We start from the raw sequence: 22,302 nt of genomic DNA, 5'->3' as shown, positions 1-22,302 counted from the left end.
CAGCCCTACACCAGCACGTCTCCCACAACATAAATCGTGCCCTTACCAACGCGGTTACTGGGAAGGTCCACTTAACCACGGACACGTGGACAAGTACTGGCAGACAGGGCACTATATCTCCATGACGGCACATTGGGTGAACTTGGTGGAGGCTGGGACCGAGTCAGAGCCTGGGACCGCTCATGTCCTACCCACACCCAGAATAGCGGACCCTACCTCGGTGCTGGTATTTGCATGGTTTTATGCCACCTCCTCCAAACCCTCCCCCTCCTCTACCACGTCTACCTCTTAATTAAGAAGTGTGAGCATTTCGTCAGCAGTCGGCAGCGCACGGTGCACCAGCATGGCGTTGGGCAGGCGTCAGCAAGCCGTGCTGAAATCAATCAGCTTAGGTGACAAGAGGCACATGACCCCCGAGCTGCTGCAGGGTTTGACAGGGCAGACCGACCTCTGGCTTTCGCCGCTGAGCCTTCAACCGGGCATGGTCGTGTGTGACAACGGCCGTAACCTGGTGGCGGCTCTGCAGCTCGGCAGCCTCACACACATGCCATGCCTGGCCCACATCTTCAATCTGGTGGTTCAGCGGTTTCTGAAAAACTACCCCAACTTGTCTGACCTGCTCGGCAAGGTGCGCCGCATCTGCGCACATTTCTGCAAGTCCACCACGAACGCTGCCACCCTGAGGACCCTGCAAGGTCGATTTCAGTTGCCAGAGCACCGACTGCTGTGCGACGTGCCCACACGCTGGAATTCAATGCGGCACATGTTGGCCAGGCTGTACGAGCTGCGTACAGCAATAGTGGAATACCAGATGCAACATGGGCGGCGGAGTGGTAGTCAGCCTCCGCAATTCTTTACTGAGGAGTGTGCATGGATGGCAGATATCTGCCAGGTCCTCAGAAACTTTGAGGAGTCTACCCAGATGGTGAGGGGTGATGCAGCAGTCATTAGCCTTCCCATCACACTACTTTGCCTGCTGAGAAGTTCGCTGTTAAGCATAAAGGCCGAAGCTTTGCGGTTGGAACAGGAAATGGGGGATGAAAGTATTTCGCTTGATTGCCAGACCACCCTCATGTCTATATCTCAGTGCGTTTTGGAGGAGGAGGAGGAGGAGGAGGAGGGAGGGAAGGGTGAGGGGGGGGGGAGGAGGAGGAGGAGGGGGAAGAGAAAGCTGGCCACACTGCAGAGGGTTCCCATGCTGCTTGCCTCTCATCTGTTCAGTGTGTATGAGCTGAAGAGGAGGAGAAGGATCCTGGAAGTCATGTTCCTAGTGAGGACAGCGATGTGTTGTGTACTGGGACCCAGGCACACATGGCTGACTTCATATTAGGCTGCCTTTCCCGTGACCCTCACGTTAGACGCATTCTGGCCAACACAGATTACTGGGTGAACACCCTTCTCGGCCCACGGTATAAGGAGAACCTTTCCACTCTCATTCCCGAAAAGGAAAGGGGTATCAGAGTGATGCAATACCACAGGGCCTGGTGGAAAAAGTGCTGCTAAAGTTCCCATCTGACAGCGCTAGTGGCAGAAGATGCAGTTCAGAGGGCCAAGTAGCAGGGAAGGAACTGGGATCAGGCAGCATGTCCAGCGCAGGCAGGGGAACACTCTCCAAGGTTTTTGCAAGCTTTATGGCTCCCCAGCAAGACTGACACCACTCCCCACTCAAGGCTGAGTCGGAGAAAGCACTGTAAAAAGCTGGTGAGGGAGTACATAGCCAATCGTACCACCGCCCTCCGTGATGCCTCTGTTCCATACAACTATTGAGTGTCAAAGCTGGACACATGGCACGAACTTGCACTGTACGCCCTGGAGGTGCTGGCCTGCCCTGCCGCTAGCGTCTGCATTTCCCTAGACTCAGGGGCGTACTTAAAGGCTCAGGGGCCTGGGTGCAAAAGTTCAGCTCGGGCCCCCCCCCCCCCCAGGTCCTATTTCCCCCTCGCCCCGTATCTATGCCTGAGGGCCAATGTCCACGTGCGGATTTTATTTATAAAATCCGCACGGGAGATCCGTGCATCTTACTGCCCATAGGGATGCATTGGCATCGGTAGGGCAGCTAAAAGCATGCAGATGGGATTCCTTCCCGGTTTGCGGGTCACACGCACAGGAAGAAATCGCAGCATGCTCCCTTTTCTTGCGGATCTGCCACACGGATGGCTCCCGCGGCTTCCATTGAGGCCTATGGAAGCCGTTTGTATCCGCGGCACAACCGCAGCTGTTTTTGTACTGTGCCGCAGATACGCGGGAGAACAGGAAATTTTTTAAAATATTGGTGCACATGCACGCGGCACGCTACCGGCGTGCCGAGCCCGTCTGCCGACCGAAGCAAGTAAATCCAGCACAGAGGGGAGCCACACAGCGTCCGGAGAGGTGAGTATAATGTATTTTCTCTCTCCATGTCCGTGGGCATGTACGGATTTCACTGCGGGATTCAGCAGTGAAATCCGTGCGTGCAAGTGGGCATGAGGCCTAAGAGAGAGAGATGGATAGATACAAGTCCCACCCCTCCCTTCACCTACTCTCCTCCTGGCTTGTGCTGTCGGCTGGACCGCACTAACTTAGCAAGCGGCCGCCGACAGTACAAAGTGAAAGTAACCTGTATATGCTGGAGGGCAGCCTCTGGGCCCCCTAAAGCACAAGGGCCGGATCGCCGTTGCGACCCCGGCACCCCCTACTGGTACGCCTATGCCTAGACTTCTCTTCTTCACTGGTGGAAAGCAGCAGAACCTAATGATTCTTTTCGCTGCAGCAGGAAAAACAATGCATCCTCTATCACCACAAAAAAGGGGAAATTATTTTGTCAATCACTCTTCGATATTATTACTCCTCCTCCTAAAACAGCATGTCATCACGCTGAAATGCCAATTTTTCTGTGGCCCAAAAGGCTCTGTTTAAAAGGTTTTTACAATTTTTCAAAGTTTCAAAAGTATTGATACTTTAATAGAAACCAATTTTTCTTCACAGGGCTGCCCCCAGGCTTTGTTACAAATTAGGCAACAGCGAGCTGTATCTTTAAAAAATGTTTGTGGGTTTCACCTGCCCTCGCGGTTGAGAAATTTTTCAGGGGTGCCCTTGTACTCTTGGTACACCAATTTTTCTGGCCCTTGCCTATACTGTTATCCAACAAATTTTTCCGGCCTTCGCCTACACTCTTGGCAATCAAATTTTTGCAGGTGTTCGCCTACACTCTTGGTACACCAATGTTTCAGTGGTTCGCCTACACTCTTGCTGCAGACATGTTACTGGGGTACGCCTATACTCTTGCTACATAAACGTTACTGGGGTCCGCGTATATTCTTGCTATAGAAAATGTTACTGGGGTCTGCCTATACTTTTTCTACAGAAATGTTACTGGGGTCCGCTTTATTTTTTCTACAGAAATGTTACTGGGGTCCGCTTTATTTTTTCTACAGAAATGTTACTGGGGTCTGCCAATACTCTTGCTACATAAATGTTACTGGGGTCCACCTATACTCTTGCTATATAAATGTTACTGAGGTCTGCCAACACTCTTGCTACATAAATGTTACTGGGGTTCGCCTATACTCTTGCTACAGAAATGTAACTGGGGTCCGCCTATATCTTTTCTACTGAATGGTTTAAGGGGTTCGCCTATACTCTTGCTACGGAAATGTTACAGGGGTCTGCCTATACTTTTGCTACATAAATGTTAATGGGGTCCGCCTTTGCAGTTTCTACTAAATGGTTTCAGAGGTTCGCCTATACTCTTGCTACCGAAATGTTACTGGGATCCGCCTATGCAGTTTCTACTGAATGGTTTGAGGGTTCGCCTATACTTTTGCTACAGAAATGTTAGAGGGGTCTGCCTATACTCTTGCTAAATGTTACTGGGGTCAGCCTATACTCTTGCTACTGAAATGTTACTGGGGTCCGCCTATACTCTTGCTACAGAAAAGTTACAGGGGGTCTGCCTAAACTTTTGCTACAGAAATTTTACTGGGGCCGCCTATGCAGTTTCCACTAAATGGTTTCAGGGGTTCGCCTATACTTTTGCTACAGAAATGTTACTGGGGTCTGCCTATACTCTTGCTACAGAAATGTTACAGGGGTCTGCCTATACTCTTGCTTAAGAAATATTTCAGGGGTCTGCCTATAATCTTGCTACTTAAATGCTACTAGGGTCCGCCTATACTCCTGCTACAGAAATGTTACTGGGGTCTGCCTATACTCTTGCTACATAAATGTTACTGGGGTCTGCCTATACTTTTGCTACAGAAATATTACGGGTGTCCACCTATACTCTTGCTGCATAAATGTTACTGGGGTCTGCCTATACTGTTGCTACAGAAATGTTACTGAGTTTGCCTATACTCTTGCTACAGAAATGTTAATGGGGTCCGCCTATGCAGTTTCTACTAAATGGTTTCAGGGGTTCGCCTATACTCTTGCTACAGAAGTGTTACCGGGGTCCACCTATACTCTTGCTACAGAAATGTTACTGGGGTCTGCCCTATACCTTTTTCTACTGAAAGGTTTGAGGGGTTTGCCTATACTATTGCTACAGAAATGTTACTGGAGTCCGCCTATACTCTTGCTGCATAAATGTTACTGGGGTCCGCCTATACTCTTGCTACAGAAATGTTACTGGGGTCCGCCTATACTTTTGCTACAGAAATGTTACTGGGGTCCGCCTATACTCTTGCTACAGAAATGTTACTGGGATCCGCCTATGCAGTTTCCACTGAATGGTTTGAGGGGTTCGACCTATACTTTTGCTACAGAAATGTTAGAGGGGTCTGCATATTCTCTTGCTACATAAATGTTACAGGGATCTGTCTATACTCTTGCTACAGAAATGTTACTGGGGTCTGCCCATGCAGTTTCTACTAAATGGTTTCAGGGGTTTGCTTATACTTTTGCTACAGAAATGTTACTGGGATCCGCCTATACTTTTGCTACATAAATGATACAGGGGTCTGCCTATACTCTTGCTACAGAAATGTTACTGTGATCCGCCTATACTATTGCTACAGAAATGTTACTGGGGTCCGCTTTATTTTTTCTACAGAAATGTTACTGGGGTCTGCCAATACTCTTGCTACATAAATGTTACTGGGGTTCGCCTATACTCTTGCTACAGAAATGTAACTGGGGTCCGCCTATATCTTTTCTACTGAATGGTTTAAGGGGTTCGCCTATACTCTTGCTACGGAAATGTTACAGGGGTCTGCCTATACTTTTGCTACATAAATGTTAATGGGGTCCGCCTTTGCAGTTTCTACTAAATGGTTTCAGGGGTTCGCCTATACTCTTGCTACCGAAATGTTACTGGGATCCGCCTATGCAGTTTCTACTGAATGGTTTGAGGGTTCGCCTATACTTTTGCTACAGAAATGTTAGAGGGGTCTGCCTATACTCTTGCTAAATGTTACTGGGGTCCGCCTATATTCTTGCTACTGAAATGTTACTGGGGTCCGCCTATACTCTTGCTACAGAAAAGTTACAGGGGTCTGCCTAAACTTTTGCTACAGAAATTTTACTGGGGCCGCCTATGCAGTTTCCACTAAATGGTTTCAGGGGTTCGCCTATACTTTTGCTACAGAAATGTTACTGGGGTCTGCCTATACTTTTGCTACAGAAATGTTACAGGGATCTGCCTATACTCTTGCTTAAGAAATATTTCAGGGGTCTGCCTATAATCTTGCTACTTAAATGCTACTAGGGTCTGCCTATACTCCTGCTACAGAAATGTTACTGGGGTCTGCCTATATTCTTGCTACAGAAATGTTAATGATGTTCGCCTATACTCTTGCTACACAAATATTACAGGGGTCTGCCTATACTCTTGCTACACAAATATTACAGGGGTACGCCTACACTTTTACTACAGAAATGTTACTGGGGTCCGCCTATACTCTTGCTACATAAATGTTACTGGGGTCCGCCTATACTCTTGCTATGGAAAATGTTACTGGGGTCTGCCTATACTCTTGCTACATAAATGTTACTGGGGTCTGCCTATACTTTTGCTACAGAAATATTACGGGTGTCCACCTATACTCTTGCTGCATAAATGTTACTGGGGTCTGCCTATACTCTTGCTACAGAAATGTTAATGGGGTCCGCCTATGCAGTTTCTACTAAATGGTTTCAGGGGTTCGCCTATACTCTTGCTACAGAAGTGTTACCGGGGTCCACCTATACTCTTGCTACAGAAATGTTACTGGGGTCTGCCCTATACCTTTTTCTACTGAAAGGTTTGAGGGGTTTGCCTATACTATTGCTACAGAAATGTTACTGGAGTCCGCCTATAATCTTGCTACAGAAATGTTACTGGGGTCCGCCTATACTTTTGCTACAGAAATGTTACTGGGGTCCACCTATACTCTTGCTACAGAAATGTTATTGGGGTCCATCCATGCAGTTTCCACTGAATGGTTTGAGGGGTTCGACCTATACTTTTGCTACAGAAATGTTAGAGGGGTCTGCATATTCTCTTGCTACATAAATGTTACAGGGATCTGTCTATACTCTTGCTACAGAAATGTTACTGGGGTCTGCCCATGCAGTTTCTACTAAATGGTTTCAGGGGTTTGCTTATACTTTTGCTACAGAAATGTTACTGGGATCCGCCTATACTTTTGCTACATAAATGATACAGGGGTCTGCCTATACTCTTGCTACAGAAATGTTACTGTGATCCGCCTATACTATTGCTACAGAAATGTTACTGGGGTCTGCCCTATACCTTTTCTCCTGAATGGTTTGAGAGGTACGCCTATACTATTGCTACAGAAATGTTACCGGGGTCCGCGTATACTCTTGCTACATAAATGTTACTGGGGTCTGCCTATAATTTTGCTACATAAATGTTACTGGGGTCTGCCTATACTCTTGCTACAGAAATTTTACTGGGGTCTGCCTATACTCTTGCTACAGAAATGTTACTGGGGTCCGCTTATACTTTTGCTACAGAAATGTTACAGGGGTCTTCCTATACTCTTGCTACATAAATGTTACTGGGGTCCGCCTTTACTCTTGCTACAGAAATGTTACTGGGGTCCGCTTATACTTTTGCTACAGAAATGTTACAGGGGTCTTCCTATACACTTGCTACATAAATGTTACTGGGGTCGGCCTATACTCTTGCTACCGAATTGTTACTGGGTATGCTGTGGGTGCACAAAGACTTCCCATTGTGGTGTTTTACCTATCTGGCACAAATACACTGACTGACTAGGGTAGAAATGTGGGCCGAGGTCCTTGGCGGGGTAAAACTCTGCCATGTTTGGGCACTCTGTTTTTCTCATGTGTAATATCATATTTGAGTTCCTTGGGCTCGCCTATGCTTTGGGTGCATGAAGACTTCCCATTGCGGTGTTTCACCTGTCTGGCACAGATAAACTGACTGACTAGGGTAGAAATGTGGGCCGATGTCCTTGGCGGGGTGAAACTCTGCCATGTTTGGGCACTCTGATTTCTTCTTGTGTAATACCATCTTTGTGCGCTAACAGCATAGGCAAGCCAAAGGAACTCAAAGACTTCCCATTGCGGTGTTGAGCTATCTGACACCTACACAAAATGAATTGTGTGGGGACACATGGATTTCCCATTGCTATGTAATCCGAGGCACCTTGGATCACACAAGGTAGAGGCTGGGACTGAACATGACCCTGGGCCCGCTCACGTGTTTCCCACACAGAGTATTGCTGCATTGTGGAGATGTGTAGAAGTTCAGGCACCTGAGGCCCCTTTATGCCCACGTCTCCGGCTCCTGACAATTTTGTGACGGAGGTGGCACGGGATTGGAATGATGATCGTATGCCAATTTATCAATTCACAACAGCATTGTGGACTATCGCACACACTTTCAAAGAGGGTCTCTACGTAGCCCTGCCAACCCTCTGCAGTGTGTGCCTCCAGTTCCTCCTCATCCAGTATGCACTTATACATAGACATGAGGGTGGTGTGGCTATGAAGCGAGGGTGTGGCATGAGGGCAGCTGAAGGCTGCGTAGGGAAACTTTAGTGTGCGCTGTGGACGCAGGGTTGTGCTGGGAGGTGGGGGGTTGGACTGGAATGCCAGCATGTAACACAGGAGAAGAGGCAGCGGTGTCACCCGCAGGCAGTCATTGTCCATGGTTGCAGGTGGTGTGGTGCTTGGCTAAGATGTGCCTTGCTAATGAGGGTTTTTCTCAAGTAAATTGTTAGGGGGTGACCGCCAGGCTCTTGCCCCCATTTTGGCTTAATAGTGGGACCTGGGAGGCTCAGATGCAGCCATGCATGCTGCCCCTGCCATTTCCTATCCGTTTCTGTGGTGTTTCCATGAATTTCTGATGTTTTCTGGTGTTTCACAAGTCATCACCTATGTGAAGCATCTGTCCCATACAAAAATGCTCGAGTCCCCCATTGACTTTAATGGGGTTCGTTACTCGAAATGAACTCTCGAGCATTACGATAAGATCGACTCGAGCAACGAGCACCCGAGCATTTAGGTGCTCGCTCATCTTTAGTCTTAAACCCAGACTTTGCCTAAGAAGACAGAATAAGCCTACATAATAAGAAGCTAACCTAACCATTTTAATCAGCTGCCTCATTTAAAAAACTATTTTAAATTACCCTTTTAGGCAACTCTGAGTTTATCTATGGCTCAATAAGAAACTATACGGCATATCTTAAAGTCTGTCCTGTGATAGCTGTGACTTATATGACTATGATATGCCCCTGTAAAGCGAAGTGTAAACCATGGATTCCTACATCCTATTAAGTCATGTTTTTCATCTCCCTAAAGCGGGCCCAGATCCACCAACCATATCAAAATAGAAGGTACTCAAGATATTTTCTTACACTGAACCCCAGAGTGATATGAAGCTCAACTTTAGCCATACTGTAATTTGCAGATAATCTTTGCTAGTTAACTATGAAATATAATCAAGTAATTAGCCCTTACCCACAGAGAATGGCATAAATGCATCACTTTTCTTAAAGTCTCCTTTTTCATTAAGAAAATGTTCTGGATCAAACTCATCTGGGTTCTTGAATAGTTTGGGATCTTTCAGGACAGACGTCAGGACTGGAAACACCAAGCTTCCCTGTAAGTAAATGTACAAAATATAAATTAAGAAAAAATGAAACATTAAAAGCCTTCTCTGGTCTATATAATGGTTAGTAGAAGGAATTGAACCAAGACATTAAAGGGGTTGTCTCGAGGAAGCAGTGACATTTTTTTTTTGCCCAGCCCCCCTAATTAAGCATACATTACTAAGCCCCCCTGTAAATGACTTTTCTAGCTGGTTTGTACTTACAGTTCCAGCGTTTCAGCAACTTATAAAAAGTTTCCCCAAGATGGCCGCCGGCTCTTTTCCCGTCGCTTGCTGTAGCCCGACGTGCGCGCTCCCGAGACGCTACCAGCTGTGTCTCCCTGACAACCAGACGCCCCGCAGCCTCTGACCGGACCCCGGGATTGAACGCGGCCGACCAGTCACCCACCGCCAGGCAGCAGGTAACCGGCGCTAGCCCCGGCTTCCCCGTGCTAGCCCCGGCTCCCCCGCGCTAGCCCCGGCTCCCCCGCGCTAGCCCCGGCTCCCCCGCGGTAGGCTCCGGGGCCCAGCGGTAGGCTCCAGGGCCACAGCGGTAGGCTCCAGGGCCACAGCGGTAGGCTCCAGGGCCACAGCGGTAGGCTCCGGGGCCACAGCGGTAGGCTCCGGGGCCACAGCGGTAGGCTCCGGGGCCACAGCGGTAGTCAGTCACGCGTCACCCCCGTCAGTCCGTCACCCATCACTTACCTGGGCGGCTGGGCGGCTTCTCAGCACGGCTGGGCGGCTCTGCACCTTCCTCTAAGAGAGGATGGTAGCAGAATGGCCGCTCCAGCGCGCTCCAGAGAAGATACAGCTCGTCTGCACATGCGCAGAAGAGCTGTAGCGGCGAGCACACTGAAGCGGCTCGTGCTCAGAGCAGAAGACCGGACTGCGCAAGCGCGTCTAAAAAAGCAAGCCGCCAGCGAATTTAGACGGAACCATGGAGACGAGGACGCCAGCAACGGAGCAGGTAAGTGGAATAACTTCTGTATGGCTCATAATTAATGCACGATGTATATTACAAAGTGCATTAATATGGCCATACAGAAGTGTATAATCCCACTTGCTGCCGCGGGACAACCCCTTTAAGAAGTTCAGCACACTTTCTTCTGTGATGTTCACCGAAGGTAGTGTCTCCGAGGTACCTTACTTATAGCCATGAAGCACGCAGACTAGTTTTAAATAAAACTAACATTGTTAAATGTCGTCCTTGATTTATAAGCTAAAAATATAGAAGTTTGTGAAGAGCTGAGAGAGGCAAGAGGTTGAGACAATGTATTCCTCTGTACCTTTGGGATGTGATATCCTCTGAAGGTCGTGTCCTTGCTGGCAGCATGGGGCAATCCTGCAGGAAATATATCAGCGAATCTCTGGATCTCATGGATTACAGCTTCTGTATACGGCATTCTGCTCTTGTCTTCTATTGATGGACACCGATCTCTCCCTATTACATTGTCAATCTCTTTGTGGATCTTCTCTGAAATTAACCACAGAAAAGAATACATATTATAATTAGAGATGAGCGAGCACCAAAATGCTCGGGTGCTCGTTACTCGGGACGCGATGCTCGAGGGTTCGTTTCGAGTAACGAACCCCATTGAAGTCAATGGGCGACCCGAGCATTTTTGTATATCGCCGATGCTCGCTAAGGTTTTCATGTGTGAAAATCTGGGCAATTCAAGAAAGTGATGGGAACGACACAGAAACGGATAGGGCAGGCGAGGGGCTACGTGTTGGGCTGCATCTCAAGTTCCCAGGTCCCACTATTAAGCCACAATACCGGCAAGAGTGCCCCCCCCCTCCCAACAACTTTTACTTCTGAAAAGCCCTCATTAGCATGGCATACCTTAGCTAAGCACCACACTACCTCCAACAAAGCACAAGCACTGCCTGCATGACACTCTGCTGCCACTTCTCCTGGGTTACATGCTGCGCAACCCCCCCCCCCCCCCCCGCGCGCACGACCCAGTGTCCACAGCGCACACCAAACTGTCCCTGCCCAGCCTTCAGCTGCCCTCATGCCACACCACCCTCATGTCTATGTATAAGTGCGTCTGCCACAGGAAAAGCAGGCACACACTGCAGAGGGTTGGCATGGCTAGGCAGCGACCCCCCCATAAAAGGGGCGGGCTGATAGTCCACAATGCTGTACAGAAGCAATGAGAAATCCAATCCTGTGCCACCGCCATCTGGAGCTGCACACGTGGGCATAGCAATGGGGAACCTATGTGCCACACACTATTCATTCTGTCAAGGTGTCTGCATGCCCCAGTCAGACCGCGGTTTTTTATAAATAGTCACAGGCAGGTACAACTCCGCAATAGGAATTCCGTGTGCACCCACAGCATGGGTGGCTCCCTGGAACCCACCGGCGGTACACAAAAATATCCCATTGCATTGCCCAACACAGCTGAGGTAGTAATGTCGTGCTTAATGCAGGTGGGCTTCGGCCCACACTGCATGCCCCAGTCAGACTGGGGTTCTTTACAAGTGGACAGATGTAGGTTAAACTCCGTGTGGACCCACGGCATGGGTGGCTCCCTGGAACCCACCGGCGGTACACAAAAATATTCCATTGCATTGCCCAACACAGCGGATGTAACGTCAGCTGTAATGCAGGTGGGCTAAAAATTAATTTGATTACACTGTAGGCGAGGGCCCACAAAAATTGGTGTACCAACAGTACTAATGTACATCCCAAAAATTGGCCATGCCCAACCAAGATGGCAGGTGAAACCCATTAATCGCTTTGGTTAATGTGGCTTAAGTGGTAACTAGGCCTGGAGGCAGCCCAGTGTAACGAAAAATTGGTTCAAGTTAAAGTTTCAACGCTTTTAAGCGCATTGAAACATATAAAAATTGTTTAGAAAAATTATGAGTGAGCCTTGTGGCCCTAAGAAAAATTGCCCGTTCAGCGTGATTACGTCAGGTTTCAGGAGGAGGAGCAGGAGGAGGAGGAGGAATATTAGACACAGATTGATGAAGCAGAAATGTCCCCGTTTTGGATGGTGATAGAGAACGATGCTTCCATCCGCGGGTGCAGCCTACGTATTGCTTACGTATCGCTGCTGTCCGCTGGTGGAGAAGAGAAGTCTGGGGAAATCCAGGCTTTGTTCATCTTGATGAGTGTTAGCCTGTCGGCACTGTCGGTTGACAGGCGGGTACGCTTATCCGTGATGATTCCCCCAGCCACACTAAACACCCTCTCTGACAAGACGCTAGCCGCAGGACAAGCAAGCACCTCCAGGGCATACAGCGCGAGTGCAGGCCACGTGTCCAGCTTCGACACCCAGTAGTTGTAGGGGGCTGAGGCGTCACGGAGGACGGTGGTACGATCAGCTACGTACTCCCTCACCATCTTTTTACAGTGCTCCCTCCGACTCAGCCTTGACTGGGGAGCGGTGACACAGTCTTGCTGGGGAGCCATAAAGCTGGCAAAGGCCTTGGAGAGTGTTCCCCTGCCTGCGCTGTACATGCTGCCTGATCTCTGCGCCTCCCCTGCTACCTGGCCCTCGGAACTGCGCCTTCTGCCACTAGCGTTGTCGGATGGGAAGTTTACCATCAGTTTGTCCACCAGCGCCCTGTGGTATAGCATCACTCTCGAACCCCTTTCCTCTTCGGGAATGAGAGTGGGAAGGTTCTCCTTATAGCGTGGGTCGAGCAGTGTGTACACCCAGTAATCCGTAGTGGCCAGAATGCGTGTAACGCGAGGGTCACGAGAAAGGCATCCTAACATGAAGTCAGCCATGTGTGCCAGGGTACCTGTACGCAACACATGGCTGTCCTCACTAGGAAGATCACTTTCAGGATCCTCCTCCTCCTCCTCAGGCCATACACGCTGAAAGGATGACAGCCCAGCAGCATCTGTACCCTCAGCAGTGGGCCAAGCTGTCTCTTCCCCCTCCTCCTCCTCATGCTCCTCCTCCTCCTCCTCAACGCGCTGAGATATAGACAGGAGGGTGCTCTGACTATCCAGCGACATACTGTCTTCCCCCGGCTCTGTTTCCGAGCGCAAAGCGTCTGCCTTTATGCTTTGCCGGGAACATCTCAAGAGGCATAGCAGAGGAATGGTGACGCTAATGATTGCAGCATCGCCGCTCACCACCTGGGTAGACTGCTCAAAGTTTCCAAGGACCTGGCAGATGGCTGCCAACCAGGCCCACTCTTCTGTAAAGATTTGAGGAGGCTGACTCCCACTGCGCCGCCCATGTTGGAGTTGGTATTCCACTATAGCTCTACGCTGCTCATAGAGTCTGGCCAACATGTGGAGCGTAGAGTTCCACCGTGTGGGCACGTCGCACAGCAGTCGGTGCACTGGCAGATTAAACCGATGTTGCAGTGTCCGCAGGGTGGCAGCGTGCGTGTGGGATTTGCGGAAATGTGCGCAGAGCTGGCGCACCTTTCCGAGCAGGTATGACAAGTGGGGGTAGCTTTTCAGAAAGCGCTGAACCACCAAATTAAACACATGGGCCAGGCATGGCACGTGCGTGAGGCTGCTGAGCTGCAAAGCCGCCACCAGCTTACGGCCGTTGTCACACACGACCATGCCCGGTTGGAGGCTCAGCGGCGCAAGCCAGTGGTCGGTCTGCTCTGTCAGACCCTGCAGCAGTTCGAGGGCCGTGTGCCTCTTCTCTCCTAAGCTGAGTAGTTTCAGCACGGCCTGCTGACGCTTGCCCACTGCTGTGCTGCCACGCCGCGTGACACCGACTGCTGGCGACGTGCTGCTGACACATCTTGATTGCGAGACAGAGGTTGCGTTGGAGGAGGAGGAGGAGGAAGGTGCTTTAGTGGAGGAAGCATACACCGCCGCAGATACCACCACCGAGCTGTGGCCCGCAATTCTGGGGGTGGGTAGGACGTGAGCGGTCCCAGGCTCTGACTCTGTCCCAGCCTCCACTAAATTCACCCAATGTGCCGTCAGGGAGATGTAGTGGCCCTGCCCGCCTGTGCTTGTCCACGTGTCCGTTGTTAAGTGGACCTTGGCAGTAACCGCGTTGGTGAGGGCGCGTACAATGTTGCGGGAGACGTGGTCGTGCAGGGCTGGGACGGCACATCGGGAAAAGTAGTGGCGACTGGGAACCGAGTAGCGCGGGGCCGCCGCCGCCATCATGCTTTTGAAAGCCTCCGTTTCCACAAGCCTATACGGCAGCATCTCTAGGCTGATCAATTTTGCAATGTGCACGTTTAACGCTTGAGCGTGCGGGTGCGTGGCGTCGTACTTGTGCTTGCGCTCAAACTGTGGCACTAGCGACGTCTGGACGCTGCGCTGAGAGACATTGCTGGATGGGGCCGAGGACAGCGGAGGTGAGGGTGTGGGTGCAGGCCATGAGGCGGTAGTGCCCGTGTCCTGAGAGGGGGGTTGGATCTCAGTGGCAGGTTGGGGCACAGGGGGAGAGGCAGTGGTGCAAACCGGAGGCGGTGAACGGGCATCGTCCCACCTTGTGGGGTGCTTGGCCATCATATGCCTGCGCATGCTGTTGGTGGTGCCTCCCCAGCTGATCTTGGCGCGACAAAGGTTGCACACCACTGTTCGTCGGTCGTCAGGCATCTCTGTGAAAAAGTGCCACACCGTAGAGCACCTTGACCTCTGCAGGGTGGCATGGCGCGAGGGGGCGCTTTGGGAAACAGTTGGTGGATTATTCGGTCTGGCCCTGCCTCTACCCCTGGCCACCGCACTGGCTCGGCCTGTGCCCACACCCTCACTTGGCCCTCCGCGTCCTCGGCCGCGTCCACATCCTCTAGGCCTACCCCTACCCCTCAGCATGGTGTATTACCAGTGATTGGATTTCCCAGGCAGGAAAGAAATTGGCGCAAGGCTGCACTCAACCGTATCTGGTTGCGTCTGATTTTTGTACGTTGTCCACGCAGCACACACGTACACGAGACCTTAGGACTGACACAGGCAGGCCAAATATAATTTTTTTCCTTTTTAGCTTAGGGAAGACCCCACTGCGTGTATTCAATGAAAAACAAGAAGTTTAATATCTGTGGTGTGGCCCTCAAAAAGTGTCACACAAGTATAGTGTAGCAGAGTTATTAACTCTAGCAGAGCAGGTATTTGCCAGTCAGGAAAGACAATGGCGCAAGCCTGCAGTAAAGCGTAGCTGGTTGCGTCAGATTTTTGTACGTTGTACACACAGCACACACGTACACGCAGACCTTAGGACTGACACAGGCAGGCCAAATATAATTTTTTTCCTTTTTAGCAAAGGGAAGGACCCCACTGCGTGTATTTAATGAATAAAATGTCTTCTGGCCCTGCCTACACAATTCTCTCCCTGTAGTATTAATGCCGGGTGCAATGCTCTGCACAGCCGGTTTTGAGAAAGAAAAAAAATATGCAACACTGCTAACAGCAGCCTGCACAGTACTGCACACGGATAGAAGTGGCCCTAGAAAGGACCGTTGGGGTTCTTGAAGCCTACACTAACTCCTATCAGTCTCCCTGCCTAACCCCCACTTCTGTCCCTATTGCTGGGCGCAATGCTCTGCAGATCCAATTTTGGACAAAAAAAAAAAAAATTACTGTGCTAACACAGTACTGCACACTAGTAGATGTGGCCCTGAGAAGGGCCGTTGGGGTTCTTGAAGCCTACACTGACTCCTAACGCTCTCCCTACAGCAGCTCCAGCACGATAGTACTTTCCCTCAGCTAACTCACAAGGCATCTGTGGCGAGCCGCGGGAGGGGCCGATTTTTATACTCGGGTGACACCTGATCTCGCCAGCCACTCACTGCAGGGGGGTGGTATAGGGCTTGAACGTCACAGGGGGAAGTTGTAATGCCTTCCCTGTCTTTCAATTGGCCAGAAAAGCGCGCTAACGTCTCAGAGAGGAAACTGAAAGTAACCGGAACATCGCATGGTACTCGTTACGAGTAACGAGCATCCCGAACACGCTAATATTCGCACGAATATCAAGCTCGGACGAGTACATTCGCTCATCTCTAATTATAATCCTTTCATATTATAACTGTATCCGTAATGCAATTACAACCAAATTAGTGATCAAATATCATTTGAAGATCTTTAATACTTAAGCCTCATGCACATAGCATAACTACCGACATAGCAATCATAGCCATTGCTACAAAGCCTGTGTCTCAGAGGGCCGGGCTCACTGACAATGTGATTTGTAAGTGGGGGAAGGTTATAGAAAAAAACCCAATATACTCACCTCTCTCACTTCTGCTGCTCTGCTATAGTCCTTCTTGGCATCAGCGTGTGGGATTGAGTCACAGAATTGTAACTTGAAATTCTTTTTTTTACAAAAACATCTACCCAACAGTTTTTGGGCTTTGATTTGCTCCCTTAAACGTATTGACAAAATACAATTTGCCCGTGAGATGCTAAAGCACAGAGTCCACTCCTGTTCAGGAAAATCACTATGGCTCCAGGTCTTTAAGGAGTAGAGTCCGAACTGCCTCAGCATCTCAAGGTCGCCCGTTTCGATGGCGACAAGAATGTCAATTTTCTAGACCATTAAAGCAAGAAAAATAAATGTAACAAGTATGCAGTCTTCCAGTACACGCACACATGGCTTACATTCTTTGGCTTCAGTGCAAAGTATTCAAGAGAGACCCTACATAATATGTGTTATTTATAATACTAGTGTCTTATATGACAGTACTTTGTGCCCCCTCGCGCACCAGGAGCAATGTACAACTGCTACTTCTACACCCGCTATAGAAATGATACTGTGATGAGAGTCCATGATGTCATGGAGTGTCATATACAAATGAAAACAGGAATTTAATGTTACCTTGTATTTCTGGATATTTCAAGAGTATAAGAAAACTGTATCTCAATGTCAAACTTGTAGTCTCTAATCCAGCAAAGAATAAGTCATTTATCGTCCCTTCTAGGTTTTCGTCATGAAATTCTGTGTCTGGGTCATTTTTTTCCTAGAAAATTAGAATGTATAAGTTGTCAAAGACTAATACACACTTTGTAAGTAAAATAGGAGTCAAAATAAGCTCAACTAGTAAAATGATTGTTTTCAGCATCACATTAGCATACAGACACCAAGCTACTTCAATCACTCCTCTATAGAACTGAATTCAACAGCAAGGGGAAGAGGGTGTGGTAGGAATATAAAGCTCTCCACACTTGCTGATTGGTAGAGCAGCTAGCAATCTCTGCACAACATGCATTAACCCTTGCCCTGCATAGTAACAGGTGACAGGTCAGACCCTGTGTCGTGGCCACCATGCCACGACACCATCGCGACTGATAAGCTGTGACAACATGACTCTTAAAGGCCTGAAAATCTAAGTTTATCTAAAAACCCACCTGTTCCATCCTTATAAGGAAGCAATCAATGAAGTCACGGGGGCAATTTTCATCCAGGGTGGCTTTGTGGGTTTTCACCATCTCCTTAATAAATTGTTTTAAGCGGCCAGTAATTTTGAAGATCTTCTGGTGAGGACCAGGAATGTAGGTCATCATGGTTGGAAATATAGTAAGGAGCTAATTGAAGAAAAAAGTAATAGAAACATAACATTAGTGTTATTTCTAATTGGTTGAGTGTCATATTTATATCAATCAGGTATACTTAACTGGTAGATTAGCTGTTCAGATCCTTGCTGTCTGGAAGCAGCTGTGTCATTAAAGAGGACTAGTCATATCCTCGAGTTAGTGGGGCTGACTGCATAGCTCTGCAGCCATGCATCTGCAGAGAACCAGCAGAGCTGCGGCTGCAAAGCTATGCAATTAGCCCACTGACAGAGTGTAGCAGGGTGGCAGGCTGCCCCTGCTACAATTAGTTTAAATACAGCCCTGTTAAAATCAACGGACAGGGATGCAGACTGTAATGTTACAGTTGTCCACTAGTAGGAGTTCCAATGCAGGAAGAGACTATTACCAATAGAAGTGAATAGGAACCATTATATTCTATAAGCTTCACTGAGCATTCTCAATAGGAATATGCAGGAAACCTCTAGAAAGTGGGCTCTCTTGAGCAGCGCAATGGTTGTTATTACTGGTGAAGAGCTCAGAGGAGACAATTCTGCTGTGCTGATTGCTGAGCAAAATTGTTGTTGCTGAGGATTGCTGCTGCTACAGAGAACCTCGGCTTCAACAAGCTGCCAGATCACCCAGCTTCAGAAGCCACTTGCCCACCAGAGACAGGGATGCCCAGTGATTATCCGGGAGGGTAGTAAATAGAGATGAACGAGCCTACTCGGCCATGCCCCTTTTTCGCCCGAGTACCGTGATTTTCGAGTACTTCTGTACTCTGGCGAAAAGATTCGGGGGGCGCCGTGGGTGAGTGGGGGGGAGAGGGAGAGAAAGAGGGCTCCCCCCTGTTCCCCGCTGCTACCCCCCGCGCCGCCACAACTCCCCCCCCCCCCCCCCCCCGGAATCTTTTCACCCGAGTACTGAAGTACTCGAAAATCGCGGCGCTCGATCGAGTAAATACTCGAAATGAGTAGATTCGCTCATCTCTAGTAGTAAACAAATCAAGTCCCCATAACAGGATCCTACCTACTATCTCCTTTCCTCTTATGTTTTTGGTGATTAGCAGGTGAATTACTGCTGTACCACCCCTTTGTTTTATGGAATTAGATATTTTATTGTTGCCTTGCTATTTGCTGTGGTTACTGTGCTTTTAAGAAACTCTGGTATTAGGTGGAAGTAGGTGGAAGTAGAGCTCTCTTGTGGGAATCAGAGTTTTCATGTCTTCCATGTGGGAATTTGCAGGCTTTTGCTGAGTGATGCAGCGAGAACAAGGAAGCTATCGGGTGGAAGCTATTGGGTTTGTATGGTCAGGCAGTGGCCAATGAGATTCTATGTCGGCCTGCTACTACTATGTTCTTTGATCTTGCACTGCTCCAAGTGGCAACCGGGGTAACTGTATTTGCGCTACTTACCTAGATTGGGAAGCATTGAAGTTAAACCCATGGGAGAGAAGCTCAAATGCCTGTCCTCCACTACCAAAATTTAGAGCTGGAGTTAATTTGCATATGTGTTGCAGAATGCGGTTTTAAAAATCGTTTGCCATTTTTTAGAAGTAAAGGTTTTGCAAGCAACAAAAGTGTTGCCATGTGTTTGAGGCCATTAAAATCAGCATTGCGCCAGCCCAATATTTGTTGCCCTTGCTCCAGGAACTTTCACAGAGAGCACCCTATGACCTACCATCCTGTAAGGGAAAGGTGAACACTAGCAGATTCCCTAAATCCAAAACCTCCTGTGTCCAGCCTGTTCCTGGGCCTGTTACTCCTCCACTGATACAAAATGTACGATGATTACTTGTTTTAGCTATAAATCAGCTGAGACACAGCTACCAGACATTTAAGAGACCAGTCTCCGACTAGCAAATGTGCACAGACTAATAGGTCCCGATTACTGTGGACTGAGATAAGTTAGAGGAGTCTGAAAGAACAAAAAATCACTCCAATGTGCAGGGTGTAAAGGGGAATGGAGATTATTCCAATGGAAGTCAACACCTGGAAGAGGTGTACTAGCAGCGCAACTCGCCAATTTGCTTAACAGCTGCGCCATGTCCATGTAATAGCGGAAGACAAGAAATAGATGAGGGGACCTGAAAAAACAGGTGAAGCTCACCAGTCTGACAGCTTTATTGCAGGGTGACACATTTCCGCATTGGAGTAATGTCTTTGTCCGGCCACATTCATAGTTTAAAATGGGCATGGAATTGGCACCAAGAGTGCAGAGTTGGCATGTGATTTCACAGATCCCACCTCCTACACACAAATTTATGAATTAAAGAATGGAAAATAAATAAATAATGAATTAACAAGTTACAAATAGCTGATAGAACCATTTAGCTAGTAGGATTGCTGTTTTATAATATATTGTTATTTTACAGTAATCCTCCTTATCAACTAAATGGTTCTACTAGCTATTTGTAATTTGTTAATTCCTAATTTATTTAGGTCTACTCCGCTGACAGTGTAAGTGTTAGATAGCTCAACACCACAATGGAAAGTTTTTGAGTTCCTTGGGCTTGCCTATGCTGCCGGTGCACAAAGATGGTATTACACAAGAAAAAATCAGAGCTCCCAAACATGGCAGAGTTTCACCCCGCCAAGGACCTCGGCCCACATTTCTACCCTAGTGAGTCAGTGTATTTGTGCCAGACAGGTAAAGCAACGCAATGGGAACTCATTGTGCACTCACAGCATAGGCTAGCCCAAGAAACTCAAGCATGGTATTACACATGAGGAAATCAGAGTGCCCACACGTGGCAGAGTTCCACCCTGCAAAGGGCCTCGGCCTACATTTCTCCCCTAGTCAGTCAGTGGGTTTGTGTCAGACAGGTAAAACACTTCCAACAATATATAGATACCCGCAGCACTACAACAAAACCCTTATCCAAGGGGAGGCTCTCCCTGCACAGCCGTTAATTAGGAGACGGATCCAGATCATCCAAAGTCTCAGAATATATCCAAAAGAAAGCAGCAGGAGCATCCAGGTGCAGTAAAATAGGTATTATTCCTTTATTCCATCCTCAGTAATAATGCAACGTTTCGGCCGTTACAAACAGCCTTTGTCAAGCATATTGACAAAGGCTGTTTGTAACGGCCGAAACGTTGCATTATTACTGAGGATGGAATAAAGGAATAATACCTATTTTACTGCACCTGGATGCTCCTGCTGCTTTCTTTTGGATATATTCTGAGACAGGTAAAACACCACAATTGGAAGTCTTTGTGCACCCACAGCATAGGCGAGCCCCAGGAACTTAAAGATGGTATTACGCATAAAGAAATCACAGCCCCCGAACATGGCAAAGTTTCACCCCGCCAAGGACCTTGGCCCACACCCTCAGCAATCGTGGGCATAAAGAGGACTTTGATGCTAGTACAGCTGTGAACGTCTTATTTAATTATTTGCGGTTGCTTTCACCGCTCCAAAGACTGGATTAACAAGGAAGAAGTTCCACAGGCCCAACCTGGTGCAGTTGCATTTCCCCCAGGACATAGGCCTCTGCCCACACCCTCAGCAATCGCGGGCATGAAGTGGACTCCAATGCTAGTACAGCTGTGAAGGTCTCATTAAATCAGTTACGTTTGATTTCACCGCTCCAAAGACTGGATTAACCAGGAAGAAGTTCCACAGGCCCAACCTGGCGCAGTTGCATTTCCCCCAGGACATAGGCCTCTGCCCACACCCTCAGCAATCGCGGGCATGAAGTGGACTCCGATGCTAGTACAGCTGTGAAGGTCTCATTAAATCAGTTACGTTTGATTTCACCGCTCCAAAGACTGGATTAACCAGGAAGAAGTTCCACAGGCCCAACCTGGCGCAGTTGCATTTCTCCCAGGAAATAGGCCTCTGCCCACACCCTCAGCAATCGCGGGCATGGAGCGGACTCCGATGCTAGTACAGCTGTGAACGTCTCATGAATGCAGTAACGCTCTTCTTGTTTGGCCCAAACCAGTGCCGCGGATAACTGTGGTAACACGAGAGAAAATACATGTTGCCCAGTGCTAATCCCATGACCCCAAGCAGGAGGAGGTGGTGGCATTACAAGGCCAAGAAACCATGACCAGGACCCGCTATAGTCTGTGTGGGAAGTATGTGAGTGGGCCCTGGGTCAGGCTCGGTCCAAGCAAACACCTTGAGTGACCCAAGGTGCCGCGAGTGACATAGCAATGGGAAATCCATGTGTCCACACACTATTCATTCTGTGTAGGTGTCGGATACCTCAATTGACAACGCAAGGGGAAAGCCATCTGCACTCTGCACCCTACCCAAGTCAGTCAGTGTCTTTGTGCCAGACAGGTAAAGCACCGCTATGGGAAGTCTTTGTGCACCCACAGCATAGGTGAGTCCAAGGCCAAGAAAAGATGACCAGGACCCGCAGAAGCCTGTGTGGGAAGTTTTCTGTTGTAAATGTATAGGCAGACCTCTGTAACATTTCTGTAGCACAAGTATAGGCAGAGGCCTGTAACATTTCTGTACAAGAAGTATAGGCAGACCCCTGTAACATTTCTGTACCAGACGTATAGGCAGACTCCAGTAACATTTCTGTAGCAGAACTATAGGCATATCCCAGTAACATTTGTGTAGTAGAAGTATAGACAGACCCCTGTAACATTTCTGTATTAAAAGTATATGCAGACCCCTGTAACATTTCTGTAGCAAGAGTATAGGCGAACCCCTAAAAAATTGGTGTACCATTAGTGTAGGCGAAGGCCGGAATAATTCGTTAGATAACAGACCCCTGTCTGTTATCTAACGAATTATCTGGCAAGGGCCAGAAAAATTAGTGTACCAAGAGTACAAGTGTACCCCTGAAAAA

General features: G+C 48.6%; 1 protein-coding gene across 1 annotated transcript in view; it reads right to left on the bottom strand.

The window, feature by feature from the left end:
* LOC136633452 (cytochrome P450 2G1-like) overlaps positions 1-22,302 on the bottom strand; it is a 61,280-nt gene that overhangs the window by 2,883 nt on the left and 36,095 nt on the right. Inside the window, exons 5-8 of the mRNA XM_066609205.1 lie at positions 17,328-17,504; positions 16,798-16,939; positions 10,327-10,514; positions 8,911-9,052 (exon numbers count right to left, since the gene is read on the bottom strand). Of these exons, the coding sequence (XP_066465302.1) occupies positions 8,911-9,052; positions 10,327-10,514; positions 16,798-16,939; positions 17,328-17,504 (649 nt within the window). The remainder of the gene's footprint in view (positions 1-8,910; positions 9,053-10,326; positions 10,515-16,797; positions 16,940-17,327; positions 17,505-22,302) is intronic.

This window comes from Eleutherodactylus coqui, chromosome 6 (assembly GCF_035609145.1).
Source record: "Eleutherodactylus coqui strain aEleCoq1 chromosome 6, aEleCoq1.hap1, whole genome shotgun sequence".
NCBI lineage: Eukaryota > Metazoa > Chordata > Amphibia > Anura > Eleutherodactylidae > Eleutherodactylus > Eleutherodactylus coqui.
This window is presented reverse-complemented; position numbering and strand designations above follow the sequence as displayed.